Consider the following 12,187-nt stretch of genomic DNA (forward strand, 5'->3'; position numbering starts at 1 on the left):
TTAACATTTTATATATATATATATATAATATTATCAGTTACCGAGAAACTTTCAGTGAGTCAAATATTTGCCCTGCAATGGTAAAATCCCTATTTTCCCACTTTAACTTTACATTTAACATGTAATTATCATGTTATGATGTGTGCTAATATTTGGTGTCAATACTAATTTGTCTTCCTTACAGAAGATGTACAGGCGAAGGGAGAAACAGGAAGGGAGTCAAGTGGTAAGACGCCGGGTTCGTGACCAAAGGGTTGCAGGTTTGAGTCACGTCACAGTGTTGAATCTTTGAGGAAGATACTTTACTGTGCTTGTTAGTTCCAGTCTACTCAGCTGTAAATGAGTATGTGGTTGGGCAGTGCTAGAATGGTTGAATGCTAACTGTGAGCGTCGAAATGGCAGCACCGGCTGAATGCTCTCCAGGGAGTTCAGAAAGATATTGGCTGATTGCAAAGGCTCTATAACCACGAATAATAATTTGTGAACCGCTTTGAGACGACCTACGAACTAGGTCGTGATTAAGCAGTATATAAGAACCTCAAATTATTATTATTATAAGGGAGTCTTTGAAATCTGATGGCTGACATCACTTACGTCCTGTGTGACAGCATGAAGTAGTCCACTATACGATATGTTGCTGTTAAATCTGGATACTGCTTCATCAAACGTCATTGTCACTGAAAAAAGAATATTTGTTTTTACACAAACCAGGGGAACTTCTCAACTTGTGACAGCTTGTCAACGATACATTGTTTCAAGGTGATTGTAGTTCTAGTTGTCCGCGTTGTATCTCCAACAAAGAGTTCCAATTAGTTCGGCATTTTTCTGATTTGGTAATGCTTGCCAAAAATTTACAAAAGCCAAGAATTATATATATGAAATAAAATTAACAGATTTACAATTATAATATTTTTTCTCGCTAAACATTTCCTCCACCCGGATAAGATTCCTGGATCTCTTGATGATAAAGAAGGGAGCTTATCTGCTGCGCTATCAGTCAGGATAATATCCATCAAAACATTTATCTATTGGGAATAATTTCAAAGTGTTTGAGTGAACTCCTTAAAAGGCCAACAACCTTAAACTGTTTTTGTATGAATATTAAAAAAATAACCTAAATATTAACAGGATTATTTTTGAAAAATGCCAGTATAGAGTAGAAAAGTGATGGGACTCTCTACCTTCAGTATAACCAACACCAAAATTACATACTTACCTGGTTGTATCATGAATTTCAAATGCTGGCTTTCTACTTCCTCGTCCACAGGGACAGTGAAAGGACCTGTTAATAAGAAGATTGATGAGTCAGGGTCACTAAACTATAACCACAGGTTGACAGTGCACATTCTGGTCCTAAATGAATGGAACTGACTGCTCCATAGCATTTCTATGTAAAAAGGGTCGTAAATATTTCAAATGCCTCCACTAGAGGTCGAACCCGGAACCTCTAGTTTACTAGTGTGACACTTCTGTATGAGCTAAGCAGAGATTCCCCCTAGAACCCGGAACCTCTAGTTTACTAGTCTGACACTTCTGTATGAGCTAAGCAGACATTCTCTCTAACAGGGTCAGTAGGAACTGACTAGTATTTTACCAGGGTAATATCTAATGCTGCTCCTAATTAGGTTTGATTTGGTTTGATTATCTTATAATGTCATATTAACAGCTAAGTTCAAAAGTTCATTTACGGATACTACTCCTAAGGTACCAATTGCACTAATTTGTGACATTGACAAATGATAATTGATGAAGAGCATCCCTGCCTTACATTGAGCTAGGACTAAGATCAAATAGATCACCCTTATATATACTTGAACTTTGGTTGTAGTCCTTGATCAGATTTCCTTGGTTCAGATTTCAATTAAATTGAAACAACACTTGTGTTGCATGTTAGTATATATTGACACTCAATGCAATATTATAAAAAAATTCAAGGCCACTTTTTTAAATTCAATGTAATTGATGCAACCATTGTCCCGGAGATGAACCATTTTTATGACTTACATAAACAAGAGGCCTAGAGGTCCTGTATCCCTCACCTGAATATGTTTAAAATAATTGGTATGAAGTAGGTGCTGTAAATACATATGAAATTTCAGAAAGATCCATCCAGTATTTGAGATATAGTGAGAACAAACTTCAAACAGAGCCCCACCCCTATGCAACCTGGGGGGGGGGGGGGGGGGTCATACCCACCAGTTATACCAAATTGAGTCCCCTTTGGTCCATTGATGCTCCAGACTAAATAAGGATAAAATCCCATAATCCCGATGGTCGAAGCAGGTGAGCTAAAAATCTGTATCAGTGTATTCTATGCATAATATTCAGTAATTTGATGGGCCCCATAAATAAAAGTTAAATTTTGTTCTCAAAATGTGGGCAGGTCACAGAGGAAAAGTGCAAGCCCAGCTCTCAACAAACATATTCCATAAATCAATGACTTTCATGATCACCTGTTTTTAGACTATTTTTGCACTTATACACATGTTGAAAGGAAGTTGTATAAATTTTATTTTATGTCACTATCAATATAAAAATTCACAAACAGTATGTATATCATGATACCACCTACCCAGTCGATAGCCCCGATGTGTGAACTTCATTTTTACACAAATGTCACGGTTTCCGGAGGCTCTCACACCATCTAGTAATGACGCTATCAAAGCATCTCTGTAACAAACGACAACAATCAACGATACAAAAGGAACCAAACAGGTGATAATTTTATATGTAGCATTCAATTATTTGATATACATTTTTTGTGATACTGCATTATCCTGCAAATTATATTTAAAGAAGCAACATCTTTAAGATGTCGTGAAGTTTCCTCAGAAATGCCTGGTAGCACTTACTGACAAACCATAACTGTTGTGATTTTGTTAATGAAAATCAGAAATATATTTATGACATAATTGATATGAACGATTTCTGAATAGTAACATCAGTCATTATTCCCTACACTGTACATGTAAACAGCCACTATTTCCCATTAACACAGGATAGGTTACTCTTGCAAAGGTAGGAGTATCTTCCCCTTCAAACAGGTATTTATAGCTTTAAACATCACTTATATAGATTTAAATGGAATATTTCTTTGAGAAATTAAATATCATGGTATTTGGGAGACACAGTAGTCTAGTGGAAGGACGAATTGTTGAATGCTAGCTGTTAGTGCCAAAACNTCACGGCACGGCACTGTGTTGTATCTTTGAGCAAGATACTTTACTCCGCTTGTTCCAGTCTACTCAACTGTAAATGAGTATGTGGTTGGGCAGCGCTGGAATTGTTGAATGCTAGCTGTTAGCGCCAAAATGGCAGCTCCGGATGTATGTTCCCCAGTGAGTTGAGAAAGATATTAGCTGGTTGCAAAGGCCCTATAACCACGGATAATAATTTGTGAACCACTTTGAGACGACCTACGAACTAGGTTGTGATTAAGCGGTATATAAGAACCTCAAATTATTATTATTAATATTGTATAATTTTTTGGAAATTACTTCTCAAATTATTGAAGAGATTTTGATACACTTCAGTTAATGATCTCGTATTATAGATTTTTATTTAATACATTTACTTTTTCAGAAAACGCTTGTACAAGACAACACAAAGGCCTATTCCTTATGTGGACAGAGAAGCTTGTCTAATTTCAAATACATTTTTTTCTGGGATGAAGTCTGGGGGATCTACATCCTCGATATCCAGGGGTTAAGCTCACTTCCATTCTCTGCACCCCTTGAATTTTTCATAGCAGAATTGAAGGCTCGGTGTACACCACAATGTGGATAAGACGAGAGGCTAGTTTGATCCTTTGATGTACATCAAAAGATTCTGTCGGTTGCATGCCGGTAAAATTGACTGGCTTTGAAGTCGGGTGTCTCTCCTATGTAATCTTCAAGGACAGTCATCAGCTTAGTGATTGGTCAGGTTGGAGACCAATCAAATATCTAGCCTAGTTCCTTAAATTTTGCTATGACATATCCCAGGGGTGCAGAGAGCAAAAGTGAACGTAACCCCTGGAGTGTCGCAGATGGAGGATCTACAGATGTTAATGCAGTCTTAGAAAGTATCTCAGAGCAATTTCATATTAGTGAACAACTGTGGACAAACACTCAATCTGTATAGAACTTAAAAAACAAGTGACCTAATTGTATGTGCAGAAGGAGGTAACACTGTTCTGTAACCTACCTGTCAGTGGAGAGGTATGTCCTTATTGCACCTTTTACATATTCTATACTAAACTTTTGTGGGTTTTCACTATCACGGATTATTGCAAAAATCTGAAGAAGAAGAAAAAAAAGCATACAAAATAAAATTATGAGGAAATTATTCTCTAAATCTGAGATATTTCAGTAAAAGTTTAAACTGAACTTGTTATTTTCAAATCAACAATTCTTGGTATGTAACAATAATAAATTGAAGATAATTAGGATTATCAGAACTCTCAAACATCAATAACTTTTGACAATAATTATTAATATTTTAAACTGTCAGACACTCTCAAAACGTTGTCACTCATTTTGCACACTGTTAACATTATCATCAAGGTTCAGAGATATTGTAAGGCATGCTTACATCACAGAGGGGTTTACAAGTGACTACGTTGTACGTGGCTGGATCTCTCTCTACCATACACGTCTCCGACAAACACAGGGTCCGTCTCACATTGTCAGAGTGACGCTGGGAAATCTTCTGCACTGTGAACTCAGCATAGGACGTCAGCGCTTCATCAGAACTGTAAAAACAGAGAAGGAAGAAATATTATGTCTTTTTACCTGATAGAAACAGGCTCCAACTCATCTAGAAAAATTATTCATTTCACAGCAATATGCTTTTTTTATAACTTTGCTTCCTTGAGTCAACAAAATTGAAATTGAGAACATGTTCAAGCTTACATTTACCTGCATGTCAAAACTAAAACAAGGGCTATGATTAAAAAGGAAACTTTTGTTTCAAAAACATAAAAGAATAGCTTTAAAGTACTAAATGTCTGTAAAACAAAATGATCAAAAGTTCATTTTTAACCCTTACATTAGTGGTTTGATGATAGTTACCAGGAATACAAATTTATCTGTATAAGGGCTATACAGCAAATATATATGGGTCAGGGGTAGGGCAGGGAATTCGAGTATGAAACATTTGATCTACCAAAATCATAGGTTTTTCCCATAACCAACTATACAAATTTTGATAAATGTTTAACAATTTTTTATTTATTATTTTTGTCTTGTTCAACCAGACTCTTGATCACTTGTAATTCAAGAGTCTAGTCAAACACAGAACTTTAAAATTACCATCACCAGAGGGCAGTGTTTTGACTTACGTTTCCGGACGTTATGTTAACGCTGTATAACCATTTCAAAGGATAATGATCTTAAGGAAAAAACTTACCTGTACATGCATTCCTGAACTATCTAATTATTCACTTTTATCGAAAAAAAAATTAAGAAAATGTGTTGAATCTCCAGAATAATGCCATATATTTCCACTGAATAAATCATAACTGAGCGCAAAGCCAACAAGGCTGCCTGAGGTTTGGAAAAAGGCATGCAAAACAAGCAAGATTTTACCTGTACACCATTCAAAACACTACAGTTTCTCACTCAGGTAATCTGGCTTGACTTGTGTTAATAATCTAGTTGGCTTCATGAATTATTGTAAAATATCCAATGAAAACACGGATACTTCATGAATGCATGAACAGGTAAGTTTTTTCATGAATTGAATATTCAATGCAATTTTGCGCCACTCAAATTCTGACTTCAAAAGTTGAAAAGGGTGAAATTGTTTACCAGAATTCTGGTAAGCCTTGTTATGACTTCACAAAAAAGATATCATAGGGTTTGACAAGACTCTCTGTTCGGCCTAGCTTGCGCAGACAACAAGAGTCTGGTTGAACAAGACTATTATTATTTTAGACTTCACTATCAATTTATCATCAATTTAAACATTATAACTACAATACAACAGTTACTGTACTGTTACCTGTGTTTTCCCATCCGGTTGAGGAGGAACTGTTCTGTTGTGATTGGTTCGCGTCGCTGTTTCACAGCGATCCCGACGTAAGCTGCAGCTGACTCCATCACTTGCTTGATAAGTTCATCTTTCTGCTCCAGAGCGAAGAGGTGCTACAAGGAAGGTAACAAACAGTTTACAAGAAATTTCTGTTAAAAATGCTTTACAGATGTAAAATGGTCATTTACCAAACATAACAATTGTTTTTCCTTTTTATATTTCTTAAATTAACAAGGAGAACTCATTATAGAATATCTGTATGCTTTATTTTCATTTTTGATATGCTTGAAAATTTCCTCACAATCACATTGGCCGGATCCTATTCACGTGACCAGTCCTCAACAAGTCATGTAGACTGGTTATCCGGTGAATATTGATTTCTTAAAATAACCTACTGTATGACATGAAATGTTCGTGTATACTTTCTTTCGTGATTTGGAGCTTTCAAATTATTTTGTGGGTACAAACTTTCGTGCTTCCCCTTCAAGGAAATGTATTAATTTTTGTTGCCAGCCACGTACAACGAAATATATCCACCATTCCGAGAATCTTTGATCCACCACCAACATAACACGTTTGCAGTATGTTTTAAAATGATAAAGATTCACACTCATCATACTTCTATGTTCATGTCAAACAATTATAATAATTAAAGTAAATATAATTGCGATGGGAGTGTTCACATCATGCTAAGAAAACACTGACCTGCTTTCGTGATGCTAAGTAGGCCTACCATTTCACTTTATTGGTCATATACGTAATTAATCATTCCTAATGATATTTATACGACACATTGATACCACATATCCATTTCAGTAAAACATACCTATATTTTTAAAGGAATTGCTCAATTATTTTAAAATATTCATTTGTGAATCGCTTTGTCAATATCACACGGAAATGCGAAATCAGTATATAAACTGGAATAGGAACACAGTCTGATATGGTATCCGGAATTGTAAATTTGCCGCAAATTAAGTACATTTTAGAACTTTCATTGTGTATATTCTTTCGAGTTGTAGAAATATTTGTTGTATTTATATTTGTGGTTCCATAGCAACCACGAAAACAACGAAAATTTATACGCAACGAACAGTTTATGTTATACAGTATATATGGAAATTCCCTGCAACCTGTCAAAGCCCATGTGCAGTTAGACCGGAACATGATGACAAGAGAAGATTGCTGCTGGAGAACGCTTAGCCACATATTCGTCATCACAAAAGTCCATAATAGTTGTATAACATTCAATGCACATTTTAAAGTACCAGTATCAATCTGCATATAAATTTTCTTGTAATATATTCATATTATGTAAATAAATTATGTGTACACACCAAGCGACTGAATCCTCCGTGAATGATCGCCACTCCCCCTGGATAATCCGACACCTGTCAATATAGTATTTACAATTGGTTTCATTCAATCAAAAGGTTTTTTCTAATGTAGACTCACAATGAAATCAACACCAATAGGGCACAGAAAAGGTCATTACACCTAACTTAATAGTCAACAAAATGTTGTAAAGTAAATAACATCACACAATCAAAACTTTGAAAGTAACGACATCAAAACTCTTTTTCATACATGAAAAAAATAATTCTAAAAAGTGACTTAGCTTAAGAACATCCTTCGGAACAGATTTACAGCTTTCAGGTAGTCCGAAATTGTGGAGATGTTAATAGTTTTCTGAAGGGATTTGTTGTATTGTCATTATTAAAATCACATGGGGTTGGCTGAAGGTCAATGCAGTCAAATGAAATCTGTTATACATCTGTACTGTAAATGGCTGACACGTACGTATTGAGGCTGGTTTTCTTGTTTAAATAAATAAGAATCCATAATGTATGAAACAGAAATCTGGAGAGGACCAGGGGACTCTTTTTGAATTCTCTACAGCTAGATTATCATTCAATGACTGTATTGTAATTTTAACATTATGATAACTATATAGGAAGTGAAAATACTCTGTGTATTGTGGATTATATTATGGGAAGTGAAAGCATATTAGCATATTAAAATAAATTCAGAGAAAGTGAAAGTGAAAGTATATTGTGTAAATTTTCTGAAAGTTGTGATGACGAAAGAAGAGGTACCTGGGCCAGTCCTTCCATGTCTTTGTACAAATATGAGCACAGCCTCCTGTTGTTGGACTGGTCAATCTGATCCAGTGACCCCTGATTGACCTCTAGAATCACTGGGACCCGGTTTTCTGACCAGTGACATTTGAAAGCATTGAATCTCTGTCAAATGAAAAAAATCAATAAAAAAAATCATGTTTTAATTTTCATGAAATAACCTCAATGAAAAAGGTAAAAAGCAAATCTATAAAAATCAACATGAAAAAAATTGATATACCTGGTACATATATTGGTAGTCCTTCAGTCACATTTCGTAATTCAGAACTCATTCTTGAAAATATGACATTATTCTAAATTTTCAAAACTTGAAACAAGTGCTTACCTTTGTTGTTTTGTTGACTTCAGCAAACCTGCCACTAAATTTCTGTTGAATAAAATGAAAACCAAAGTCAACTTGTTTATTCAAATATTTCTTAAATTAATAAATAAAGTAATTTTGAAATCATACCTTGGATGAAAAAGACAGACAAAAGAAAGTGACCTGAATTTTGAATACTTGTTTGAACTCCTAAATAAATCTGGTTATGCATATTTAATTATACTATTTCCAGACTAAAAAATACCTTTAGGGGGAAATATTTACACCTATAATACACCTCTATATACATCTGAAGATAAAATCAATTATTGACACAATGTAAAGTACATGGAAAAAGAAAGAAGGTCTTCAACCTACCAATGCTTCAGTAAGGAGATCAGGCCTGTGATCTGTGGAAAACTTCATTGAGTCTGTCTTTTTACCCTTCTTCATGGTGATGGTAAACTCATTGTTGGTAGGAGCTCTCACATTTGGTGCAATGCTAATGAATTCCTCATATGCCCACTGTGGAAATCAAAATCAAAAACATCAAAACGCCAGTCTGTCAAAGAATTTTGAGTATTTCGGAACAACAACTGTAGCCCACTACTTCGGGATACGTTCTACATCGGAAGAATCACAATAAAACCAACAGCAAAACAATACCAGTCTCAGTTCAGTCAACTTTATTTTTTAGTTAATTTCAAAAAGACCTAGTTTCATTGTAGTAATCTTTCATTTGCCGAGTTTCTTTCGAAGGAAAAAATGTAGAGAAAAACTATCAAACTGGTGTTTTTATTTTATTTTATCAGCTGTGAAAAAAGTCTAAATCTCTTTTATAGAAATATAAATCATAATAATAATAATATACAACATTTGATATAGCACCCTTTGTAGCTAACATAAGCCACTTAACAGTACGTAGATATACAATTTATACAATTAGCATACATTAATCAATACAATTTTGAGGAATTTGCAGGAGCTGCCTTATCAGGCGCAAACTACTAGTCCTATGCCACCTTGTAGGCGCCTATCTCCCTATGTGTGTATGCCTGTGTGTTTGCTGGAGATGTGATGTGTTAAATCATGATACATTTTAGACTAAATAGAACCCCCTGCTGACTTACCTGGTTTGTAATCTCCAAAGTCTGGGGGTTATATGTTGTAATTCCTAGTGTTCCAACTGAGAAAATCCTCTTGTACCTAAAAAATTCAATGTTATAAGAAACAAATTATTTTATCATTCCTAAATACATGTAGTTTGATCCTTCCACAAGATTTCTTGTTTAAAGGTGTTTGGAATTTTAAAATTGTTTTACAGTTTTTAAAAAAGTATTCAAAAAATAAAATCTAACATTTTAACACAGTATCTGTTCAGTGGATGAGTGCTACACTCTCCCTTTCCATATTAAGTGCTTGGTTATAAGATAGCTGTGAGACGCCATACTTACTTCCCTTTCCATATTAAGTGCTTGGTTATAAGATAGCTGTGAGACGCCATACTTACTTCCCTTTCCATGAGTGCTTGGTAATGAAATAGCAAGCTATATCCTTGTTATCCTTCATGGAACCCATCTTGGGGGATTTCTGAAACAAAAAAGTATTAATCAATTGTAGTTGCCAACAAGATGGAGTTATTTGAATAAGAAATCATGTTAGAGATATTGTCTTTTTATCAACAATTCGATACATAATCATTTGTAAAAAAACGAAAATTTGAAAATGAATGCCGGAAATCAAGATTTTTTTTTAATTCCAAGTATTGGGTTGATTGGGTTGATTGGGTTGATTTCATGATCAAGGTTTGAATTGAACACCTGTAAGTATTTAATTACAAAATGGATTATTGTTAATGCATATAACTATCTTGTTAAAGAGTAGAGATTTTTAATCGCTGATACCGGAGTTACGAAACTTCTCAATCCCTGATTCTTAATCCTATTGATAAAAAAATATTGTTTGCATAAATTATTAATTGCTTAATTTGAGTGAATTTATAATATCTTTTCGTAAAGTTATGCAAGTTGATATTAAGCAAAGTTATAAGACAGAAAGTAAAGTCTGGTCAGGATAAGAAAATTGAAAATTAAAAAATCAGTATCTATATATAAACTAATTCCAGGGGTTTATCATGATACTTTTGATATTAATGGTTTATCTAAACGGACCATTCTCAACCGAAAGAGTATCATTTTTATTAATTTGTCCATTTTGAATTCCCAACTGAGAAATCTAAAAATGTTTAAATGCATAAATTTTGATTAATTCCTTTGCTCACTAGTGACAGAGGTTCTCAAAAGACAGCATATGTAGGAAGGACAGGATGATTGTGTTGCCATACAAATAAGCTTTCATAAAACTAAACATAATTGTTTCCTGAAGTCAGAATTGTTATAATGATCAATTTAATTCCCCAAAATGGTTCTTATGACAAATGTTGATGATTTTTTCCCCAATTTCATCTCAGAGTCCATTTCCCAAAATCCCTTGATAAACCATTTTATAAACTATTTAATCAATAACAAATAAATACCTACTGCGTATCAGGGATAATCTTATCAGAAATAGTGAGATATGCATGCCTTGTGTAAATATGTAAACATAGATCTGGGTTAAGCCAGCTAAAATCCCATTTTATGAAAGCATACCAAAATACTGACAAACTCTGAAAATACATCTGGTATTGAATTTCCTGTGTTATATAAATTTATAAAATATTAACTTTCCTTTTTGCAGGAATGATTTTTGTAATGATTGGATAACAGGTTATATCAGAAGGCCTAATGTAGCTATTTTAAATTATAGAAGTTACTTTTTCAGTCATGGGTTGTCACTTAAAATATCTTCTGGTATATGAATGGAAAATAAAAATCTGCCAACTTGAATTAAAATTTCAATAACTATTTGTTTGGTGTTAGTTTTTGTGTCCTTGAAACAACTATAATCATTTCACGAATGGCTCTACAGATAATAGGGCCACTCAGAGGTAACACCCTGCACACAACAACCCCCGACCACATTCCACTTGATGACAATGAGCAAACCACACGTACTCAATGATAAACCGCCGAAAAGAGTGGGTATAACAGAAAATGAAAAGATAGGATTCCTAGGAGCAGCATAGTGTTGTATCAGGGAGAGCTGACAACATCAATTATGGTTTCTGAAATGCCCCCTAGGAACAACCTGTTAGTGTCATCTACATAAGTTGTCTTGTGCGGTTATACGTTGTGAAACAGAAGATCTATCCTTTCCACGAACGTAAGCAAAAGTTATCATTTTCATGTTGCTGTCAGATGTCAAATTTCGCAATTGTGTTTGATTTATCCGAATTGAAAGCGGTAAATACTATATTTTCGAGACTTTGATAAACACATGTGTATGTGGGACCTGTCCATTTCGTTGTCAGTGATGTTTGAACTTCAATGTTAAATTCAAAGGTATTTTACATGAGCATGTAAGGGGGAGTGGTCCAAATGATGAAAACTGAACTACAAAATACACTTCCTTGATTTCGTATAAAATCAAACCGATTAGGCAATGTCCTATGTTTAAAATTAAATGTTACTTACGCTTTAGACTAATACTACTTCATGCAAAATAGTTTTAAAGTTGTAAATAATCAATATTCATTGCCAAAAATCGACTCGATCAATTTGCATAACATCGTCAGTTTCGCCGAACTAGGTGGCTGCCATGTTGATAGTTTTTACAGTTCCGGTCATGCGCGTGA

The 12,187-nt window shown here is 34.4% G+C and overlaps 1 protein-coding gene across 2 annotated transcripts in view; it reads right to left on the reverse strand.

Annotated features, from left to right (window-relative positions):
• Positions 1-12,169, reverse strand: part of LOC110458712 (dnaJ homolog subfamily C member 13-like) — a 58,867-nt gene extending 46,698 nt beyond the window's left edge. For both annotated transcript variants that reach the window (XM_021510590.1, XM_021510589.1), the window contains exons 1-13: positions 12,027-12,169; positions 9,962-10,041; positions 9,582-9,657; positions 8,830-8,976; positions 8,476-8,517; positions 8,109-8,255; positions 7,350-7,403; positions 5,983-6,125; positions 4,573-4,732; positions 4,186-4,277; positions 2,573-2,670; positions 1,217-1,282; positions 595-677 (exon numbers count right to left, since the gene is read on the reverse strand). In XM_021510590.1, coding sequence (XP_021366265.1) covers positions 595-677; positions 1,217-1,282; positions 2,573-2,670; positions 4,186-4,277; positions 4,573-4,732; positions 5,983-6,125; positions 7,350-7,403; positions 8,109-8,255; positions 8,476-8,517; positions 8,830-8,976; positions 9,582-9,657; positions 9,962-10,029 — 1,176 coding nt within the window. In that variant the 5' untranslated portion in view covers positions 10,030-10,041; positions 12,027-12,169. The remainder of the gene's footprint in view (positions 1-594; positions 678-1,216; positions 1,283-2,572; positions 2,671-4,185; positions 4,278-4,572; positions 4,733-5,982; positions 6,126-7,349; positions 7,404-8,108; positions 8,256-8,475; positions 8,518-8,829; positions 8,977-9,581; positions 9,658-9,961; positions 10,042-12,026) is intronic.
• Between the last annotated feature and the right edge of the window lie 18 nt (positions 12,170-12,187).

The sequence above is a fragment of the Mizuhopecten yessoensis genome, unplaced genomic scaffold (genome assembly GCF_002113885.1).
Source record: "Mizuhopecten yessoensis strain PY_sf001 unplaced genomic scaffold, ASM211388v2 scaffold9719, whole genome shotgun sequence".
In the NCBI taxonomy this organism is placed as follows: domain Eukaryota; kingdom Metazoa; phylum Mollusca; class Bivalvia; order Pectinida; family Pectinidae; genus Mizuhopecten; species Mizuhopecten yessoensis.